Source organism: Watersipora subatra, chromosome 11 (genome assembly GCF_963576615.1).
Source record: "Watersipora subatra chromosome 11, tzWatSuba1.1, whole genome shotgun sequence".
Taxonomy (NCBI): Eukaryota; Metazoa; Bryozoa; class Gymnolaemata; order Cheilostomatida; family Watersiporidae; genus Watersipora; species Watersipora subatra.
Window position 1 is genome coordinate 23,779,902 of NC_088718.1, and position 17,810 is coordinate 23,797,711.

At 38.6% G+C, this 17,810-nt stretch overlaps 1 protein-coding gene across 1 annotated transcript; it reads left to right on the top strand.

The window, feature by feature from the left end:
• Positions 1-407: 407 nt before the first annotated feature.
• On the top strand, positions 408-17,240 carry LOC137407882 (uncharacterized transmembrane protein DDB_G0289901-like). Its single transcript, XM_068094263.1, has 2 exons — positions 408-577; positions 15,596-17,240. The coding sequence occupies exons 1-2, from the start codon at positions 408-410 to the stop codon at positions 17,238-17,240; spliced, it is 1,815 nt and encodes a 604-aa protein (XP_067950364.1).
• Positions 17,241-17,810: the final 570 nt, after the last annotated feature.

Here is a 17,810-nt window from a genome sequence, read left to right on the forward strand (position 1 = left end):
GGAGCCTCTACCCTTTTCCTACCTATGGAGCCTTCTTCGCCATCATCAGCTGATCCTCTTATATTTCCCTATCTTCACTACCAAGCCTCTACATATAAGGATTAGGGTACTAGAGCATGTGTTAAGCTATTGTAAGGAATACCAATAATTACCGGTAAAGGTTACTTCTTTATTTTATAAATCCAACAGTTAAATTACGCAGCTAACAAACTTCTGAAAAAATAATATTAATTACAAAACGTTAGAATAACCAATAAATGTTACACCCTGTTATACTCGAGCTGTTGTTCGTGCTCGTTTGCTCAGTTCCGTACGACTGTGAGTCTCGACAGTCGAACGAGAGTCGCAACAGTTCATTGATAGAGAAGCTCAGCAGTTGAGATAGTGAAAGAGAAGACAATCAACTGATGGTGGAGAAAGAGGCTCTAAATGCAGGAAAACAGACTCTGCAGACACAAGGAGAAGAGAGCTCAGCAAGTAGTGGAAGAAGAGGCTCTACAGGCAAGGTAGAGAAAAAGGCTTCTCAGGCAGAGGAAAGTGTTTCAGCAGACAGAAAGGAAAGAGAGGGCCTCACCAGGCCCTCGAAAAGATGCTAATTTATTGGAGCTGTTTTTTCATTTACGAATGTCTCTGTTAGCCTGTGAGAAAGTGTGTAGGTGCTCAGATTCTGTTCTTTTTGTTTCAGAGGGTAACTATTAAAGTGGACTTGTCTTAAGTACATCATTAAAGTGTACGGATTGAATATGATGACTCCTATCGTTTTGGTAATGTCTGGTAGAGGTCTCATTTCTTTTAGCCATTTTCTGGCATGTCAATCAATGTCTTTTTTCTTATGAATTGCTTTTAATTGAGGTTTTTAATCCGCTTGTAGAGGGTATATGATGGCTGTCTTTTCTGAAGGTCTTTTCTGAAGGTCTTTTCTGAAGGCCCTCTGGTATACTAGGTCTTTTTTTCTTTCTCGTAATATTGGGTGTATTTCCGACAGCTTAGTCGTTTCTACATTATGCTATCTGCCGTTGCAAATACTTCTATACAGCAGTTATATTCTTGTTACATGCTGTTATGTGTAGGAAATGGTGAAATCGGGTAGAAAATCCTTGACAGTTACTTATTTAGTATGGTGTGAGCAGTCAAAGATAATCTCGCTTATTAGAACATATCGGTCCAGAGATGGTAATGATTGGCATTCTAGTTTATACGCATACACATTGTCACATACCTGGCTACTAACTTGTTAAATGCTACACAGTCAACACTGGTATGAATGCTGTAGACATAGTGGTGAAGTCGGAATTCACAGCTGAGCTAAATGATGCCTAGTTCACTGCTATGACTTAGTTCACTGCTATGACCTAGTTCACTGCTATGACCTAGTTCACCGCTATGACCTAGTTCACTGCTATGACCGAGAGTGGAAGAAAAAAAATGTAAATATTGTGGAGATTTACAAGCCAATAAGATTAATAATAAGGAAAGGCAAAGGCTGTGGCATAGTGCCACTCCAGCTATCTCTGAGCACTTTAGCAATTATTACACTGTTTCTCGAGTTTATAGACAGAAAAGCTGCCCACATAGACATAGACAACTCTTCTTTGAATTAAGACAGAAGAACAGACTACACATTTTCTATGTAAATATGGAGCATCACTGCAATAAGTGATGCGATGAGTGTGAAGTGTCACACTCATAGTGCGGGGTTACATCATCTTTTTCTCCTAATTGGCGCTCAAGAAAAACTTGCATCAAGTACATTATGCTGAAGCTTCAAATTAAATTACATCTAGTCAAAATTAAATTACATCTAGTCAAAATTAGATTACATCTAGTCAAAATTAAATTACATCTGGTCAAAAAATTAAATTTTTACAAATATTTAGCTTTCTTCATGTCGACACCGATAGCACGTAAACAACAACATAACTTATTGTATTGACAGAGCACTTTGCAGTAAGCGATGATAATTGCCTTTACTACTGCACTAACTTTTGTAATAACAGAGCTATAAGCAACTAGTACCGCTCAGCTGCACGGACTAGCTATTAGTTAATTAATCGCAATGGTATCTTTGTCCAGTAGATATTCTGCTGAAATGAAATGCTTTGACCTGATGTGGAAGAGGGAAGAAATTACACTGCATAGCCTCTGACATATGCGCTGAGCATATGTCAGAGACATATTTAAATCTCAGTTTTTCAAATCCTGGAGCTTAAATTGGACCTTTGGAAAGAGGTTAACTGTTATTTTAATTTTAAGAGGTTCTTGCAAGATATGGTAGAGCTGACATGCCTTGGCAAAATATGCGATGGTAAATATGCCGGAATCGGGCAACTTGTTTTATTCGTGACTGTTTTTGCTTTCTATTTACTGAAGGTATTAAAGCACCTGTCACACCTGTCAAATAATGGAATAGGACAGCGAGGAACAAAAGTGTTAAGGTCATTTTTGAAAAAGTCCATATACAGGAGCAGTTAATATGAGTGAATAGGCTGTCCATATACAGGAGCTGTTAATATGAGTGAATAGGCTGTCCATATACAGGAGCTGTTAATATGAGTGAATAGGCTGTCCATATACAGGAGCTGTTAATATGAGTGAATAAGCTAAGTTATTGTACAAATACTAAGAATTTGTTTACTGCTTTCAAGTTTCCAGTGTTATTGATTGCGACTCCTCATCTACAGAGTCTCAATTGATAATTTATTATTTTAAGATAATATAAGATATGAAGATAGTTAAAAGAAGAATGATTTGTTGGTGTTGACCTGAATATGTCAGTCCTTATTTCAGGCATTTATGTCAGGCATTTATTTGAGAACCATTATCTCGTTAAAGCAACATTGCGATAACATTTTCAAGAAAGCCACTCATTTATACAAGATATGCAATGTTTACGGATTTATTTATATTGATAGTTATTGCTGACATAGATTCTCACGATCTCATTCTGTGCCTGCCTTCAACATTTATTCTCGAAACCAATGTCATGATACATCTGTCTGTAAACTGCAAACATTTGTGTCTAAAAGGTAAAATGTGTATTTTGGCTAATGTTGTATGTCACATATACCATGTTGTGTTTGGTAGTGTTTATGTTTTAACATCAGTCATTCCATCATAGCTTTTATATAAAAGAACTATGTTTAACTACAGAAAGTCAGTCTTTTACGCATCATTGCTCTATATGCACATTGTAAATTGCTCTATATGCACATTGTAAATTGCTCTATATGCACATCGTAAATTGCTCTATATGCACATTGTAAATTGCTCTATATGCACATTGTAAATTGCTCTATATGCACATTGTAAATTGCTCTATATGCACATTGTAAATTGCTCTATATGCACATTGTAAATTGCTCTATATGCACATTGTAAATTGCTCTATATGCACATTGTAAATTGCTCTATGTGCACATTGTAAATTGCTCTATGTGCACATTGTAAATTGCTCTATATGCACATTGTAAATTGCTCTATATGCACATTGTAAATTGCTCTATATGCACATTGTAAATTGCTCTATATGCACATTGTAAATTGCTCTATATGCACATTGTAAATTGCTCTATATGCACATTGTAAATTGCTCTATATGCACATTGTAAATTGCTCTATATGCACATTGTAAATTGCTCAAATATATTATCCGTTGATATTATTGTTAACTATTGTTATTATTAAGTATATTATTGTTGATATCGTTTTTCAGAAAACAAATTAGCCTTATTACGACGAGAACAAAAAGGTATCAAGTTTCATAGAGTTAATAGAGTTCATAAAGTTTCAATTAATATGTCATTTAGCCTGTGAAATCGGAAAGGGGTATATACATTATGTAGTAAGAGCGATGAATTATAAGAGCCTTTGTAGACTTTTGATTAGACTTTATTAGACATTAAACTTGCTATGTGCGGAGTTCATACCTTCAAGACAGACCCGTAACATAAATGTTGAATCTAACTTACATGTAGATAACTTTTTTACCATAACAGATGAGGCTGAACTGAGATACAGTCAAGAAATTTTCATTTCAAGATAATTTATTGTTGATATCGTTTTTCAGAAAACAAATTAGCCTTATTACGACGAGAACAAAAAGGTATCAAGTTTCATAGAGTTAACAGAGTTCATAGAGTTTCAATTAATATGTCATTTAGCCTGTGAAATCGGAAAGGGGTATATACATTATGTAGTAAGAGTGATGAATTATAAGAGCCTTTGTAGACTTTTGATTAGACTTTATTAGACATTAAACTTGCTATGTGCGGAGTTCATACCTTCAAGACAGACCCGTAACATAAATGTTGAATCTAATAGAAGTATATATATATAAATATTATATATACTTCTATTAGATGAATACATTATATGCATATATATGTATATATATATGTATATATATGTATATATATGTATATATATATATATATATAAAATTGTTTTCTCACCCCGGATACCCCGTATGGGTGGTAAATTCTGCTCTAACTCGGGTCTCCTACCAGAGACCTGGGAGTTTGAGCACTCGCCTCAAGATCTTAGCTGTTCCCAATAGCGCACTTTTCTGCAACTCACCTGAGTTGATTGTTGTTGGTATTTGGGCAAGCCACATTTTATGTGCCAGTGTTAATGCGCCCAGTGCCCCAATGACTACTGGGATTACAGTTGTTCTTACATTCCAGCATTTTTCAATCTCTTCTCCAAGAGGGAGATATTTCTCTACCTTTTCTTTTTCTTTGCTGGCTATATTGTACTCATTGGGTACTGCTATATCTATTATAGTAGCCCTTTTGTTCTCCTTGTCTACCACCACTATATCTGGTTGGTTTGCTAGGACATGCTTGTCAGTTCGGATGTAAAAGTCCCAGAGGATCTTAGTGCGGTCATTTTCATTGACCTTACCAGGAGCTTCCCACCAGTGTTGTGGTTTATTAAGGCCATACTCATCACATAGACTTCTATACACAACACCTGCTACATGATTATGCCGCTCAGTGTATGCGTTTCCTGCTAGCTGCTTGCATCCACTGATGATGTGTTGAATGGTCTCAGGTGCATCTTTGCACAGTCTGCATCTAGGATCGTCCCTAGTGTAATAGATTTTCGTTTGGAGTTGCCTTGTTGGGAGCACTTGCTCCTGGGCTGCCATGATTAGCGACTCTGTATTGGCCGTTAAGTTTCCTTTGTTCAGCCACATATATGTCTGGTAAAGATCGCCAACCTTAGATATTTGTTGGTGGTAAGCACCATGAAGAGGTTTCGTGTGCCAGTCAATTTCCTCATCATCAGGGCGTAGGTCCGTTGTAAGAGCAGCGGATTGAAATTCAGCTAGCAACTTATCTGAAATGGCCATGGAGGCTGCATATGCTTTGATGCTTTGCTCCTCCTCTTTCACTGTCTGTTGTACACTTTTGAGTCCCCTACCGCCATCTTTCCTATTAAGATACAATCTAGTAGTATCAGATTTTGGGTGGAGTGCTCCATGCATGGTCAGCAGTTTACGAGTTGCTCTATCTGTTTCCTTGATGGCTTTCTCAGTCCACTTTATTATGCCTGATGGATATCTTAATACTGGCAGTGCGTAGGTATTTATTGCTATGACTTGGTTCTTGGCATTGAGCTGGCTCCGCAAGACCTGCCGAAGGCAATTCTTGTATTCGGTAATGGCTTTGTGACGTACCTCGGCTTCGTGGTTGATGTTGCTTTGCATAATCCTCAAGTACTTGTATCCTTCTTCTATATCTTTGATGGTACCATTTGGCATTCTTAGGCCATCTGTGAGCACAGAATGGCCTTTCTTAAGAATTAGCCTTCCACATTTCTCAATACCGAAGGTCATTCCGTTGTCCTTGCTGTATACCTGAGTGAGGTGTGTTAGCGAATCAATGTCCCTTTCTTTGTTAGCGTACAGCTTGATGTCATCCATGTAAAAGAGGTGGTTTATCTTGGTGCCACTTTTAAACTGGTACCCATATTGAGTCTCCTCCAGCATATTGCTTAGAGGGTTTAGGCATATGCAGAAGAGCAGCGGTGATAAGGAGTCACCTTGATGGATGCCTCGCTTAATTTGTACACTCACCAGCTTTTTGCCATTAACCTCCAGTTCCGTTTTCCATTTGGTCATTGACATCTTGATGAATGCCACAAGAGCAGGGTGAACATAGTACATACTGAGGCACTCAAGTATCCAACTATGGGGAATTGAGTCATAGGCCTTTTTGTAGTCAATCCAAGCCATGGCAAGATTGGTTTGCTTTTTCCTGCTGTCTTGACAGACCGTCCGATCCACCAGTAACTGATGCTTAGCTCCTCGGGTGTTGCACCCAATTCCTTTCTGAGCACTGGTCATGTAGTGACTCATGTGCTCTTCCAGTTTGTCTGCAACTATTCCTGAGAGCAGTTTCCAAGTGGTGGGCAAGCACATTATTGGTTGATAGTTTTTGGGAATCGGCCCCTGCTTTGGATTTTTTATCAGAAGTACACTTCGTCCTTTGGTCAGCCATTCTGGATGGTCACCTTGTTCTATTAGGCATTCCATCTGCTTAGCCATTCTAGTGTGAAGTGATGTCAATTTCTTCAACCAGAAGGCTTGAATCATGTCATGGCCAGGTGCTGCCCAGTTCTTCATACGCTGCACTCTGCACTTGACATCCTCTTTGCTGATGGTGAGTCCTTGCTGAGCCACAGTGTGTTGATGGCTCTCTTTAAGCCTCTTCAGCCAATTCGCAGTGGTGTTATGAGTAGTATCTTTCTCCCAGATGTCTTTCCAGAACTTTGAAGTGCTAGATCGGGGAGGCTCAGACATTGGCTTCTGCAGTTCACCTTTGAACAGGGAATACACTCTAGATAGATTATTGATGAACAGTTTGTTCATTCTCTTGTTATCCCGCTCTTTGGTGTACCGCTTCAGTCGTGTCGAGAGTGCTACTAGCTGCTGTTTGGTAGATTCTAGAGCTTCTATTGTGGCTTCCCTTTTTGGACGCTCCAAACTGTGGTTAGATCTCTCACTGAGCCTACTAACTTTCTTGCGCAAGTCCTTGATCTTATTTTGTAGCCTCAGCTGCCAGGGTGGAATGGCTTGAAGCCTTGTTGGCAGTGGCTTAATATCCGTCTCCTCCAAGATGAGGGTTGCTGTACTGTAGATTAAGGCATTAGTATCACTAATTGATCCTGTTGAGATCAACTCCAGTGCTAAGTTAATGTCTTCTAACAGCTTCTTAGGTATGGCCTTGCTAACTCTTCAAAGTGGTACCTTGCTTCCATAATCATTAGCAGCTGACATCTTGTTGATGATATTTTCCGCAAGCTCTCTCACCTTAGGGTCAAGGTCCAAGTGCATGTCTTCTTCAACCCATGAGTCAACACATGATTGTGTATGCGTGACAGTGTCTGTTGATATGCACTCCTCGTTGGTTGAGGTTATTTGGGTGAACTGTTCCCTAATTTCATCTACCTTAAGTTCTGATATGAGGTGCCGCTTGATTATGTTACTCCTCTGAGCTACAAGTTGCTTAGCGGTTAGTGGCAATTTAGGGCGCATGTTTATCCACAGTTGACGCATCTTTCCCATGTAGCCCCACTTTTGAGGTTCACTCATAAAGTAGCACTGCACTCGTTTCAGTGCATGAGGTCCGTGTTATCAGTCCGAGTCCATTTTATCCGTTTTAAACCAGTAGCCCATTTTTCACTGCCTTATCCTGGTTTAGCTACAGGCAGCGCGGACCTTTTTTGACCGGGCGACGTCCGAGCCGGCATGGCTTTGGTTATTGCACTCATCATAGAGGTTGTAGACGTTATACAAGCAAGGGTCTTGTCCAAGGACCACCAAAAAAGTGCAGTTGTTGGGGTTTGAACCGAGGACCTAATGATCACAGTCCTGATACCTTACCAACTGCACTATCTGTCCTATATATATACATATACTCATGCTACAGACAGTACTGTTTCGGCTAGTATATATACATATATATATATATATACTAGCTGGGGATTCCACTAGTATATAAATATATATATATTTATAAATATATATATCATATAGTTCTATTAGATGAATGCCTGGCATTGCCCAAGTAATAAAAAAGTTTGGACAGAAAATCTATTTCTATTTAACATATAACAACATTTGCTATCCTAACTTTTAGACTTCATATCCTTAGAAAAGTGTTTTTCGTGCATTTCAAATGAATTAGAAAAAAATAGAAAACAACTGTAAAGGTTTTCAAACAGCTGTAACTTTTAATTTTCATATCATGTAAGAACTGTTTTGTTGAAATAAATTAGGAGAAAAAAGAAAACTTTTAAGGTGTTTAAATGTAAATGTGAAATTATTAGCAAATGATGGTCAAATATAGTCTGTTTTGCTATGATTACAATGAAAAATTATTTTGTGTACGGTTATAGGATTTTAGTTCGTTTCAGTGTTTGCATTATAAAGCGAAAAGAATATACATGTATATGGCAACCTATATTAGTTATCTAATGCAACTATTACCTGGTAAAGTCATCAAAATCGTCATCATTAAAAATATTGACAAAATAATATGTTAACCTTAGTAACTATAGTTACCTACAATAACTTTAGTGAATTTTGCGGTTATGACCTGCAAAGAAATGTAACATTACAATTTGCTATGTGCGGAGTTCATACCTTCAAGACAGACCCGTAACATAAATGTTGAATCTAACTTACATGTAGATAACTTTTTTACCATAACAGATGAGGCTGAACTGAGATACAGTCAAGAAATTTTCATTTCAAGATAATTTATTGTTGATATCGTTTTTCAGAAAACAAATTAGCCTTATTACGACGAGAACAAAAAGGTATCAAGTTTCATAGAGTTCATAGAGTTCATAGAGTTTCAATTAATATGTCATTTAGCCTGTGAAATCGGAAAGGGGTATATACATTATGTAGTAAGAGTGATGAATTATAAGAGCTTTCGTAGACTTTTGATTAGACAGTTTGATTACAATCTGGCGGTTGCAATCTTTGTGAGTTTAAATCCAGCACGATGTGAAATTTTACTTCTAAGATCTTAATACCTATAGCTGGACATACCGAAAGAAAGACAGATTGACAGACAGACAACAAACATTAAGAAATATATATATATACATGTATATTGATTAGGCAAGCATAATCATTTTGATAGAAAAACTGTTTTACGTATGGTGCCCCGAAAACTTATATAAAATAAACAAATAAAACAAGTATTATCCTTGGCATGTGAGTATTATTATTGGTATGCGGCTCATAAACACAAAAACAAATTTATACAAGAAGCACTTAAAACTATGTAAAAAAGTGCTTATACCCAATTTAGGTACATTTCATCTCTTTTGACAAAAGATAAAAAGAATTGGCAGTAAAATTGTTGAGTGCATCTTTTAGTAAGTACAAAATAGAATCATCACGTTGTGGATATCTGGTACTTGAGAATTTAAACATATCAGTGATGTATGCAGGAGTTTAATCATTTAGTATTTAGAATTCAGCAGTGTTAGTAAAATAAGCTAACATGTTTGGCAGTGTGAGCACAACCACTGTTTTAAATAAAAAGGCTGATGGTACAAAACAAGGTGGCATCATTTCTAACTTACACAGAGGTCATAATGCAGTCTTCTGTAAAATAAATAACTTATCTAATAGTGAATTTAAATAAAAGTTCAGGTATACATAAATTCCATAAGTAAAATGACTATGAATGAATTGCATGTAAAACTGTCTGGGTGAAAATTTATTCAAAAATCTGCGACAGCCTTAAAATGGTAACGTCCTTTTGTATTTCATCAATGAGAATATCAACATAGTCATTCCATTTAAGATTACTTGAAATAGTGAAACCAAGAAGAACTGTTTTGTTATGTTGTACAAGGGCATCACCACCAATATTTAAGCGCAAGCCACTTTCACGCTTGAGGAATTGTACAACATGGGATTTTGCCATGTTTATGGTCATCTTTTTGTTGCATGACTTTTTGATTGCTAACAAGTCATTATTACATTTTTGTTCAAGTTCTCTCAAGTCAGGGTGCGAGCTAATCATAAATGTCATATGCATACGTTGTAGAGAGCTTCAGCACATGTCTACTTGTTAAAATATCATTGATATATATCAAAAATGAGGTTAAAGCGAGTACAGATGCTTGTCTTGTCGAACTCCTACTTTAATAGGAAGCTTGCCAAAATTGATATCACTGGTCATTGATATCAAACCGTCTGTTGACGATTTTCAAGGAAAACGTGTACAATTTGATGACATGATTCTACTATTCTACTACTACCTTAAATTCTCTCTCAGAATGATAGTTGAACAGAATGATAGTAGTTCACGTAGTCAAATGCTTTAGTAAAGTCTAAAAATAAGCCTACAAATTTATGTTACAGGATTTCATTGACAAAATATTAGAGATGAATTTACATATGAGCTGAATGTGAACTTGAGTGATTGACCCTGATCAAGTGATATGATTGATTAGGTTTATAACCTGATCAAGTGATATGATTGATTAGGTTTATAACCTGATCAAGTGATATGATTGATTAGGTTTATAACCTGATCAAGTGATATGATTGATTAGGTTTATAACCTGATCAAGTGATATGACTGATTAGGTTTATAACCTGATCAAGTGATATGATTGATTAGGTTTATAACCTGATCAAGTGATATGACTGATTAGGTTTATAACCTGATCAAGTGATATGATTGATTAGGTTTATAACCTGATCAAGTGATATGATTGATTAGGTTTATAACCTGATCAAGTAATATGATTGATTAGGTTTATAACCTGATCAAGTGATATGATTGATTAGGTTTATAACCTGATCAAGTGATATGATTGATTAGGTTTATAACCTGATCAAGTGATATGATTGATTAGGTTTATAACCTGATCAAGTGATATGACTGATTAGGTTTATAACCTGATCAAGTGATATGATTGATTAGGTTTATAACCTGATCAAGTGATATGACTGATTAGGTTTATAACCTGATCAAGTGATATGATTGATTAGGTTTATAACCTGATCAAGTGATATGATTGATTAGGTTTATAACCTGATCAAGTAATATGATTGATTAGGTTTATAACCTGATCAAGTGATATGATTGATTAGGTTTATAACCTGATCAAGTGATATGATTGATTAGGTTTATAACCTGATCAAGTAATATGATTGATTAGGTTTATAACCTGATCAAGTGATATGACTGATTAGGTTTATAACCTGATCAAGTGATTTGACTGATTAGGTTTATAACCTGATCAAGTGATATGACTGATTAGGTTTATAACCTGATCAAGTGATATGATTGATTAGGCTTATAACCTGATCAAGTGATATGATTGATTAGGTTTATAACCTGATCAAGTGATATGATTGATTAGAATTATAACCTGATCAAGTGATATGATTGATTAGGTTTATAACCTGATCAAGTGGTATGATTAGGTTATGCTTATCAAAAAATTGCTGGAGATGTTTATTTATGTACTTTTCAAGGATCTTTGACAAAACTTTTCAAGGGATTCAAAATTTTTCTACATCAATTACAGATATTATAAATATAGTAAATAAGAATATAAAATAAGTATATCTACATACATCATTTAAAACATAAAACCTTCTAGGCCTAATATCTTTCTGGTCGATACACCTGGTCTGGGATGACCTGTAAACCGGAAAACTAAACTCCTGGATTGATGAAATCGAGAACACAACACACCCTATCTGATGATGACCAAAACACAAATCTTGTAAAATTGCAAAAATCAGGAGCAGACAACTTCTACACAGAACACTGATACAACACAATTACAATCACCTCAGAAAGATACCAGATGCCCTAAATATCTGTGTGACTATTAGCTGCCTACACGTATCGCTTATGCCTGCACTGCTCTGTCATTTCTACCCACTTCATGCCAGAAAGCCACCAGCTCAGAAGATGCAAATAAATTGCAAGTGGCCGTGTACCTTGAAATGAAAGCACTCTTTGAGTACAGTACTTCGCAAATCACGGCCCTATCTGATAAATAAATCAGAATAAAAAATGGCTGGGTTTACACGATTAAACAGCACAAGAATGCTGGAGAGGTGCATTACAAAGCATAGTATGTAGTGTGTGGATATTCTCAGATACGGGATATGGACTACAACGACACATGTTTACTTGCAACATGTCGTACGCCGATACGCACACCCTTGCTGATCTCCACAAAGGAACAATTTTGTCTTCATTGGTTCGACATCTAGAGGCACGCACAATGCTCTAATCAGCAAAAAGGCTGAAGTTGAGCAACATCCAGGTTGCAAACAAACATCACCTGATGTATGGTGCCTCTATGGACTAAAGTAGAGTGATAGCGATTGGCGCTCATCCCTGACAGACTTTATAAAGTCCCAACAATTTACACTAATTGACCACGAGGCCTGCGTTTACTCAAAGATCGTCAGCAACACTAAAGTAGCAATACTCTTCTGGGTACTGTAGATGACATCATTTTTGCCAACAGTTATTTACGACAAATCATCAAGCAGAACAAGCTCTGAATAATCAATTTCACCTTGAAAGTCGCGAGAAACTAAAATAGTTTCTCGGTATGGACTTCAAGAACACCCCAGAAAGATCCTAAATGAGTCATGAATGTTACATCAACTCTATACTCGCTTACTCTAGCATCATCCAAGGCAGTTCAAGTAAGCGCACTAGCAAACAAGGGCTCACAACTCTAAGAAGCAACTGATCAGGAATGCTAAGCATTTTAGCTTCAAAGTTACCGTACAGACAAGTTATCAGCAGTTGCCTCTATCTTACGACAGTAACCTGACCAGACATCAGGTGAGCAACGTCTAAACTATCTCAATACTTCAACAAAACCTAGTCTGTCATATATTGCTGTTGTACAACTCCCATTTTGTTTCATAAAAAGTGCACCTTGAGTTACACAGTCATACCTCAATACACGAGCCTAATGCATTCCGGGACTGAGCTAGAATGCCTTTTTTTCTATCTCAGAGCACTATTTCTATAGAAGATAAATAAATACAAATTAATTTGTTACCATCCACTGAACAAACCACTTAAAAACAAGGTATTACTATGGAAGAATGTGTTTTTAATTGTTCTAATTATTTACCTAAGCTCACAAAGTAACAAATACCTATCAAAATGGTTATGATTTGTAATAGAATGTAACATTATTATGTGCAGTACTGTATGGAGTTCTTACCTTTGAGGCTAATGTTGAGGCTAACTTATTGTTAATGAATAGCAATATGAGTAGCCTACTCATATACTGTACTCCACACACTGACAATACAGGTATTCATATACTGTACTCAACACACTCACAATACAGGTATTCATATACTGTACTCAACGCACTGACTATACAGGTATTCATTTACTGTACTCAACACACTCACAATACAGGTATTCGTATACTGTACTCAACACACTCACAATACAAGTATTCATATACTGTACTCAACACACTGGCAATACAGGTATTCATATACTGTACTCCACACACTGACAATACAGGTATTCATATACTGTACTCAACACACTGGCAATACAGGTATTCATATACTGTACTCCACACACTGACAATACAGGTATTCGTATACTGTACTCAACACACTGACAATACAGGTATTCGTATACTGTACTCAACACATTGACAATACAGGTATTCATATACTGTACTCAACACATTGACAATACAGGTATTCATATACTGTACTCAACACACTGACAATACAGGTATTCATATACTGTACTCAACACATTGACAATACAGGTATTCATTTACTGTACTCAACACACTGACAATACAGGTATTCGTATACTGTACTCAACACATTGACAATACAGGTATTCATTTACTGTACTCAACACACTCACAATACAGGTATTCGTATACTGTACTCAACACACTCACAATACAAGTATTCATATACTGTACTCAACACACTGGCAATACAGGTATTCATATACTGTACTCCACACACTGACAATACAGGTATTCATATACTGTACTCAACACATTGACAATACAGGTATTCATATACTGTACTCAACACACTGACAATACAGGTATTCATATACTGTACTCAACACATTGACAATACAGGTATTCATATACTGTACTCAACACATTGACAATACAGGTATTCATATACTGTACTCAACACACTGGCAATACAGGTATTCATATACTGTACTCCACACACTGACAATACAGGTATTCGTATACTGTACTCAACACACTGACAATACAGGTATTCGTATACTGTACTCAACACACTCACAATACAAGTATTCATATACTGTACTCAACACACTGGCAATACAGGTATTCATATACTGTACTCCACACACTGACAATACAGGTATTCATATACTGTACTCAACACACTGACAATACAGGTATTCATATACTGTACTCAACACATTGACAATACAGGTATTCATTTACTGTACTCAACACATTGACAATACAGGTATTCATATACTGTACTCAACACACTGACAATACAGGTATTCATATACTGTACTCAACACATTGACAATACAGGTATTCATATACTGTACTCAACACATTGACAATACAGGTATTCATATACTGTACTCAACACACTGACAATACAGGTATTCATATACTGTACTCAACACATTGACAATACAGGTATTCATATACTGTACTCAACACACTGACAATACAGGTATTCATATACTGTACTCAACACATTGACAATACAGGTATTCATATACTGTACTCAACACACTGACAATACAGGTATTCATATACTGTACTCAACACACTGACAATACAGGTATTCGTATACTGTACTCAACACATTGACAATACAGGTATTCATATACTGTACTCAACACACTGACAATACAGGTATTCATATACTGTACTCAACACACTGACAATACAGGTATTCATATACTGTACTCAACACACTGACAATACAGGTATTCGTATACTGTACTCAACACATTGACAATACAGGTATTCATATACTGTACTCAACACACTGACAATACAGGTATTCATATACTGTACTCAACACACTGACAATACAGGTATTCGTATACTGTACTCAACACACTGACAATACAGGTATTCATATACTGTACTCAACACACTGAGGATACAGGTATTCATATACTGATGTATGTTTTCATCAACTACTATTTCATCTGACCCCAGTCAGCATTCAGGATCACCGGAGATGTTTTATTTTTGTATTTGGTCAATGAATGCTTGTTTCACTCCCCTCTAAATGCTTCACAATCAACCAAGTGACTTTTTAGTCGGTATGCCACATTTCTGTTGCACAAAATAAATGTTCTATAGCCAATTGAACATTGCTTTACCAGCAATCCAGTGACAAATTTTCCTGTTTGTACATTTTAGCCTGTGGAGCTCCACATATGCTTTCATTTCACCCAATCGCTTTTTAATCAGTTTTGCATCATCTGATTCTATGCCTTCGTAAACCATTTCTCCATGTTACCCGAGTCAATCCTTTCTTCACCTATGTTCTTTATTGATCAACTAGAAATACTAGATCAATTAATGCTCTTGTTTCTACCTGCCATGAACTCATCAACCAGTCAGGTGACCCTACTAGTGGCCCTACTAGTGGCCCTACTGGTGACCCTACTGGTGACCCTACTGGTGACCCTACTGGTGACCCTACTGGTGGCCCTACTGGTCACCCTACTGGTGACCCTACTGGTGACCCTACTGGTGGCCCTACTGGTGACCCTACTGGTGACCCTACTGGTGACCCTACTGGTGACCCTACTGGTGGCCCTACTGGTGACCCTACTGGTGACCCTACTGGTGACCCTACTGGTGACCCTACTGGTGGCCCTACTGGTGGCCCTACTGGTGACCCTACTGGTGACCCTACTGGTGACCCTACTGGTGACCCTACTGATGACCCTACTGGTGACCTTACTGGTGACCCTACTGGTGGCCCTACTGGTGACCCTACTGGTGACCCTACTGGTGGCCCTACTGGTGACCCTACTGGTGGCCTTACTGGTGACCCTACTGGTGACCCTACTGGTGGCCCTACTGGTGACCCTACTGGTGACCCTACTGGTGGCCCTACTGGTGACCCTACTGGTGGCCTTACTGGTGACCCTACTGGTGACCCTACTGGTGGCCCTACTGGTGACCCTACTGATGACCCTACTGGTGACCCTACTGGTGACCCTACTGGTGACCCTACTGGTGACCCTACTGGTGGCCCTACTGGTGGCCCTACTGGTGACCCTACTGGTGGCCCTACTGGTGACCCTACTGGTGACCCTACTGATGACCCTACTGGTGACCTTACTGGTGACCCTACTGGTGGCCCTACTGGTGACCCTACTGGTGACCCTACTGGTGGCCCTACTGGTGACCCTACTGGTGGCCTTACTGGTGACCCTACTGGTGACCCTACTGGTGACCCTACTGGTGACCCTACTGGTGGCCCTACTGGTGGCCCTACTGGTGACCCTACTGGTGGCCCTACTGGTGACCCTACTGGTGACCCTACTGGTGACCCTACTGGTGACCCTACTGGTGACCCTACTGGTGACCCTACTGGTGGCCCTACTGGTGGCCCTACTGGTGACCCTACTGGTGGCCCTACTGGTGACCCTACTGGTGACCCTACTGATGACCCTACTGGTGACCTTACTGGTGACCCTACTGGTGGCCCTACTGGTGACCCTACTGGTGACCCTACTGGTGGCCCTACTGGTGACCCTACTGGTGGCCTTACTGGTGACCCTACTGGTGACCCTACTGGTGGCCCTACTGGTGACCCTACTGATGACCCTACTGGTGACTTTACTGGTGACCCTACTGGTGACCCTACTGGTGACCCTACTGGTGGCCCTACTGGTGACCCTACTGGTGACCCTACTGGTGGCCCTACTGGTGACCCTACTGGTGACCCTACTGGTGACCCTACTGGTGACCCTACTGGTGACCCTACTGGTGACCCTACTGGTGGCCCTACTGGTGACCCTACTGGTGGCCTTACTGGTGACCCTACTGGTGACCCTGCTGGTGGCCCTACTGGTGACCCTACTGATGACCCTACTGGTGGCTTTACTGGTGACCCTACTGGTGACCCTACTGGTGACCCTACTGGTGACCCTACTGGTGGCCTTACTAGTATGTTACATCTGTCTGAGCTTTGAAATTGTCTCACTGGCCATGTTATAGCAAATTTTTCTGTTTTAATGTTTTAACCCAGAACGCTCTGAACACGGTAACTAGTTCATACCATCTCGAGACCAACTCTCATCACATCAACAATTTTTTGTTGAGATTTTCAGCTGACTCACATTTAACTGACTCACATTTAACTGACTCACATTTAACTGACTCACATTTAACTGACTAGTGTCTTCAGACTTTGTTCAGCCAAATCATGTTAAGTCTAGCAGGTCAAGAACCTTTCTTATTGTAATATTCTATCAGTGGATTAGGTTTATAACCCATGCCAATAAATTTGTTGAGTTGTCTTTTCTAATACTTTCTGTTACACGTATCTGTTTGTTCAGTTTTGGTCAGTTCACAGTAGAGATCAGGGCACGGTAGAGATCAGTGCACGGTAGAGATCAGTGCATGGTAGAGGTCAGTGTACGATGGAGATCAGTGCACGGTAGAGATCAGTGCACGGTAGAGATCAGTGCACGGTAGAGATCAGTGCACGGTAGAGGTAAGTGTGCGGTGGAGATCAGTGCACGGTAGAGATCAGTGCATGG